The sequence below is a fragment of the Equus asinus genome, chromosome 2, assembly GCF_041296235.1.
Source record: "Equus asinus isolate D_3611 breed Donkey chromosome 2, EquAss-T2T_v2, whole genome shotgun sequence".
Taxonomy (NCBI): domain Eukaryota; kingdom Metazoa; phylum Chordata; class Mammalia; order Perissodactyla; family Equidae; genus Equus; species Equus asinus.
The window spans coordinates 179,677,965-179,684,319 of NC_091791.1; the positions used below are offsets into that span (position 1 = coordinate 179,677,965).

General features: G+C 42.5%; 1 protein-coding gene across 1 annotated transcript in view; it reads right to left on the reverse strand.

Annotated features, from left to right (window-relative positions):
• BAZ1A (bromodomain adjacent to zinc finger domain 1A) overlaps positions 1 to 1,062 on the reverse strand; it is an 83,345-nt gene extending 82,283 nt beyond the window's left edge. The window contains exons 1-2 of the mRNA XM_044765485.2: positions 929 to 1,062; positions 299 to 445 (exon numbers count right to left, since the gene is read on the reverse strand). Of these exons, the coding sequence (XP_044621420.2) occupies positions 299 to 411 (113 nt within the window). The 5' untranslated portion in view covers positions 412 to 445; positions 929 to 1,062. The remainder of the gene's footprint in view (positions 1 to 298; positions 446 to 928) is intronic.
• Positions 1,063 to 6,355: the final 5,293 nt, after the last annotated feature.

A 6,355-nucleotide genomic window follows, 5' to 3' on the forward strand; every position in this document is an offset into this window, starting at 1 on the left:
TGGCCGCGGCGGGGAGGGGCGAGGCGGGGAGTTTCCGCCGCCCAGGCGGCCGCCGCGGCGAGAGGCGGTCCCCACGGCCGGCGGGGACCCCAGCCTTGCGTCCCGCGGCCACTCGGGCCGCCCCGGGGCCCCGCGCAGTCACCGCTTCGGGCTCGGGGGCCGGAGAAGCTCGGGCCCGCGGCCACCCGTCACTTTCAAGTCGCCCCGTCAGGAGTCCGGGGCGAGGACGGGAGAGAAACAAAAGGCTGCCGGGAGGGCTCCCCCACGCCCTCGCACCCCCGCGCCGCGCGGCCCTTACTCGTAGTGGCGGAAGATCTCGTTGGTGACTCTACAGTAGAAAACTTCCTCGTCGGGCCGCAGGTCCGCGGGCGGCGGCTGTCTCACAAACGGCTTTCGGTGGAGCAGCGGCATCTCCCGGCCGCCCGCCCGCGTCGGCGCCGCTCCCCTATCAGAAGTGGAGGGAAACGACAGCCGGTAAGGTGGAGAGCGCTCGGCGGCGGGGGCCGGTCCGCGCGCCGGGCAGGCTCCGCTGCCTTTTGTGTGACCGACGCGCCGCGGCCGCCACCGGGCCCAAGGTGGCCCCTGTCGCCGCCGGCGTATGGAGCGAGCGGAGCCGCCGCCGCCGCCTCTGCCCTCCCGGCGCGCCCCACCTCCGCACGCCCGGCCGCCGGCTCACAATGGGGCCGAACGCCCCGCCGCGAGCGGGCGGTGCGGGAGCGCGGCGGCCCCCTCCCCCCGCGCCGGCTCCCTGCCCGCCGCCGCCGCCGCCGCGGGGCTCACAACGTGCTCGGCGCGCAGCCGGCCCGCCCGACGCCGCGAGGGAGCCGGCCGCGGGCGGCCCCCGGCGCCGCTCCGCTTTGTTCCCCCGCTCGCCTCCACTTCCCCGCCGGCGCCGGCCGGCGCCCAGCGACCCCACGGAGCCCTTCACCTGCGAGCACGCCGACGGCCGCCCCTCCGCCGCTCCGCCACAGAGGCAGGAGGGGAGGCTCCGTCCTCCGGGGGTCGCCGCGCGCCGGCCCCGCCGCGCCGCCCGCCGCTGCTCCCGCTGCCACGGCCTGGCTCCGCGCGGGGGATCGCGTCCCACCGCCGCCTCCCCGCCTCTCGGAGCTCCTGGGAAGTTTCTGATCGACTTTCGGCTCAGAAGGAGGAAGAGCTGTTGGGAGGAGCTTTTCACTTCTCGTTTCTACCTTTTTATTGGCTACTCGATGACTTTTACAGCCTGTCACTGATACAGGAAGAGACGGCGGAGAGCCTGGGAGAGCTACATTATTAATTAATGGAGCAACCCCTCGTGAAGAATCAGAAGCATCCTCCATGTTTGAGATTATCGGCCAAAAGATCTGGGGAAAGCGCTGGGGTTTGGTAAACACATGTCGAACAAAGTAAAGCTTTCCTCTTCAAGTCTGGCACCGTCGCTCGGTTACACGATGGGGAAAGGATTCCAGTTAAGATTTAACTTGTACTTTAAAGATGGGAAGGGAAATGAGGAATAAGAAATAAAAAGTATTTTGATATTTTCTTCAAAATTGGAATTCTCGTGTCTAAAACATTATTTCGCATGTGTAAACATCCATCTTGAAAAGAAAACACCTTTCTTGACAGCATTTCTCTTTAATACTGAGGACAATTCAGTCAGACTTAGCAGAGGAAAGACCAAAAAAGTGTATATTAGAAAATGTCATCCTGCCTGTGGGACCCCCACATATTTAAAACTAAAAAACGCCTTTAAAAAGCAGTATTTAGGATACGACTGAAAATATTTTGCAAAGGATCAATATTTAAATCACTCAGAATTTTAAAGATTATAGATTTGCTAGTGAATTTCCCCTAAAGCAACTTTTCTTTATCTATAATTGTCATTTGTGAAACTAATTTTAATGCACATAACACGTGACTTTTGAATTAAAAAGAAGTTTCGAAACTACAAATAACTCCGAATGTTTGCCAGCTTTTTAAAAGTGGTCTTTTTCACTACTGCCCTTGACATTTGCTTATTTGCAGATTATCGTGTGAGAATGTCTAAAAGACAGTAAGGTTGAGGAACAGTCATTCAACAAAAAATTAATTCCCAATACTGTGATAGAAACAATGTGGGATCATCTTTACATCTTCAAATTAAGTACTTGTGTACATTGGAGCAGAAAATGTAAGGAATCCAAATCTCAAGAGTTACCATTTTTTAACTTTCAAGATACTTTTATGGTGGCTTACAAAATAAAATTTTGTGAAAGGCACTGTATGCTTTGTGTTTTAAAAATCATTAATGCTCGCAAAATAAAATTTTGTGAAAGGCACTATATGCTTTGAATGTTTTAAAGATCATTAATAAAATTAATGTACCTTACTGTATGAATATAGAAGTCACAGAGGCTTAGAAGTGCCCTCAGTAGCAAGTATATTCTTTAAGCTGTGTAAACTCTTCAAAAATTATGCATTAAAAAATCTGGTGTTTTAAACTGACCTCCAACTAGTACACTGAATGACCATTTAGAATTCCCTACCTAGATAGTATCTAATTTTCCAGGTGAAAAATTTAGAGCCCACAAAGGTAAACTCAAAAAGGGGGACAAGGAGGATGGACAATTTTCAACCGACATTGAAGCATCTGTCTCACAATTCAAAATCCCAACCTAACTGTTAAGTGAAAAACAGATGAAATTTTCTCTGAATATACAGTATTTATATTTCTTAGCTCTCACTATTTGATAAGCTGTTAAAATAATTTTGTTAAAATCACGATCAAAAATAGTTACATTGATTTTATTTTTATTCAATACAAAATTTTAAACAATTGGATTCTTTTTTATACTAACTTGAAATTTTATCCTACTTCATCAAAATACTATCATACTCAATTTTCCTTCTACCATATTCAAATTTCAATACTATCATAACTCAATTCTCTGAGTTACATACATAGGATTTCTTTTAACGGTTTGTGATACTTAATAAACGTTATACTTAGTTGTTCATTGTGAATTCAGAATAGCTTTAGTAAATTATAATTGTCATATTTAAAAGTTTAGTTTGATGTGTTTATAATACTTGATCAAATTGATAGCATACCTAAGCTACTTCAAAATAACACTCCTCTTAAAGATTTCCTACACATTTACTACTAAAACCTTACCTAATGTATTATTTCATATTTTGGTATGATGATTACTTTCTTGCTTTATTAACCACCACTTCTAGGCATTTGAGGGTGAAAAGTTCATTGCTGTATTCAGAAAGTATTTAAAGGATACTGTCATGAAATAGGACTTTGTGTAAAAGAAATTGGATATATTGTAAAGGAAACTATGAAAAAGTATCATGGAAAAAAATAGAGAAGACAATGAAATTGAAATCATTTAATTTTTTAACAATTTAATTCAATTAAACACTTAGGCTCCTTTTTTGTGCCAACACGCTGTAGTAGCTCATGTAAGGGGTACAATATAAATGTATCCTGGCCTCAAAACATGTACAGTCTTGTAGAGAAGAGATGACATTGAGACAGATCATCCAATACAAGAATTGTGTGAGTCGATCATGAGCAACAAAATGCAAAAGAGAAAAAGAAAAGATTAGAAGAAAACGTAGAAGAGGGACCCAGGATCAGACCTAAATTAAGGTATCCACGGGCATGATTTGAAGAGCAACAGATATGTTCCCACATATCCTTGCCTCTTTGAAGATGCACTCCCCTCCCCCACATCAGTCACCCCTCTGGGTGAAGACACCAATGGCCCCCACTTAAATGCAAAATGTAAATAAACTAGTTAGGCAAGACATATATTAATCTAATATCAACAAGACATAGTTTAATATTTGAGAAAGTATACTGCCTTAGATAGGTAAAGACAAAACAAGACTATGAAGATGTATTTTAAAAGCTTGAGCTAGAATACTTTTCCTGTCTTTTATTGACTGATTAAGAAAGGCTTTACTTAGGTGGTTTGGTGCGACAGTAATTACTTAGAGCTGAAGGAAAGCTTTGGGAACTCTTAATTCTCTTTTTTGCAGCTAAAGAAGCTGAAGCTCAGGGCCTAGAATCTAGGCCTCCTGATTGCTTGTCCAGTCTCTTTAGACTACACGGCTCTTTCCTTGGATCTGATAATATCTAATTTTCTTGTGTACCCTACTTACACTGTATCCATAAATAAGCTACAATACCATTCCAAATCCTCCCTAAAGTGTTAAAATGTGTAAGGGGATAAGATATATTGCTCATGATCACAAACATTTATTTTCGAGAATCATCCAGGAAAGCGATGGGGGTAATAAGAATCTTAACTTTGTCTAATTCAACAGCTGCCGAGTCCTATCGCCATGCTTCAGTTAATACATCTCACACACAGAAACACTTCATGTCCCTTACCTCTAAGTAGCAGTTGTAAAAAAGTATTTAGAGTATAGCTTCCCTGAACCCTTCTGAGAAAGATGTCCTTTAAATATATACAAGGAACATCTTCAACTTCGTAACTCCTTTCCTCAGTATCTCTAACACCTGTTTCAACTCTTCTACGTTCTCTTTTTAAAGTCTTCCTGAAGAATTCATGACGTTTTACCCATAAAAGATTTTCTAAAGAAAAGATTCTTTTCTTTAGAAGCAATGAATATGTTTCCCTTCGTATCTGAAACCACTGCCCTAGTGTCGGGATAGTGGTTCTAGACCTTAGCTGCCCATTGAAAGCACCAGAGGGGTTTTTGAGAAACACTGATGCCTGGGCCAAGCCCCAGACCAATTAAAGCAACCGCTAGAGTAGGGACCCAGGCATTCGGAGTTTTGAAATGAACCCAGGTGGTTCTAATGTACTGTGAAGGTTGAGAACTACTATGCCTAGAGGAGACTAGCTTCTTAGTGCTGAAGTGGTAATGTTGGCAAATTTGGAATGCATTTTTTTATTCAACCTCTTGTGAATAAAGTCATGAATTATGGGATGGTAGTAGGGGTTGAAAGAATAGTCTATGGCCATCATTATTATCACAGTAATCATTTACATTTAATGAATGCTTCCAGCTGGTCAAGCATTGTGCTAAGGGCTTTAAATGAATCATCTCATGCAATTCTCACAACAAAGTACTGTTTATTATTTCCATTTTACAGATGAAGCCTTTGAGGCTCAGAGAGTAAGTAGCAAGCCCAAGGTCATACAGCCCAGAAGCAGAGAAGCCCAAATTATTGACTCCGGAGTCCAAGTTCCTTACTACTCTTCTATATTTCCATAAGACTGATTTCTAGTCTAGCTCTGATAAAAATTGAAACAGGGAACTTGATCCTATGCACTACACCATTTAGAACTTGTAATGATTAAGAATGTTTGTTAATCATAAAAGTACTAGAGGAAACCATGAAAAAATTTTAAATGATCTCAGAAGTGGGGAAAGCCTAAGCATAGCACAAAGCCCAGAACCCATAGAGATAATTCTATAAAATAAAAATTTCTCCCTGACAAAAGCTACTACAAACAAAATGGGAAGACAAATATCAAACTGGGAAAAAATTATTTGCAACTCACTGACAAAGGGCCAGTTTCCCTAATATATAATGTCCTATTTCCCTATTATTTAAGTAATAAATCACAGTAGCCCAGAGAAACAGAAAAGGAAATACAAACGGCTTTTAAAACATAGAAAAAGATTCTCAACCTCACTCATAATAAGAGAAAAGAAAATGAAAACTAAAGTGAGATGACATTTTTCATCCTTCAGATTTGCAAAGATCACCATCACATGTTGGCAAATCTGTGGGGAAACAGGCACAACCTCTATGAAGGGCAAATTGGCAATATTTATGCAAAATTACAAATGCACATGGAAGTTTCATCTCTAGGAAGATATCCCACCAATATATTGAATAGAAGACTATATTTTGGCTTTCTTATGAATAGCATAATACTAAAATTAAAGGAAATGTCCATAATTAAATAAATTGTGATATGTCCATGCAGTGGAGTAGTGTGCAGACATAAGAAACAACAAGGAAGTGAAAAAAAGCAAGGTGCAGAAAAATATGTATGGGGGGTTAATATATACACACGCACATATTTGTTTGATACAGAAAATGCACCTGGATATATAGGAAAATAACACACTGGTTGCCTCTGGGAAAAGAATTGCTGGGGACATGGATGAAAGAGAGACTTTTCACTGTAGAAAGATGAATAAAAATGTTTAAGATACAGAGATTAGTGGATAAAGAGGCAAGTCAGGACAGATAACTAATGTAATAAAGTCCTTCACTTCACAATTGGAAATAAGTTTAGAACTGCAAATAAAAAGGAAAAATGACTGTGTTAAATATTTTACAGGACCTCACATGGTGCCTTTCCCATGACAGGAGTTCAATACATATTTGTTGGATGGAGGA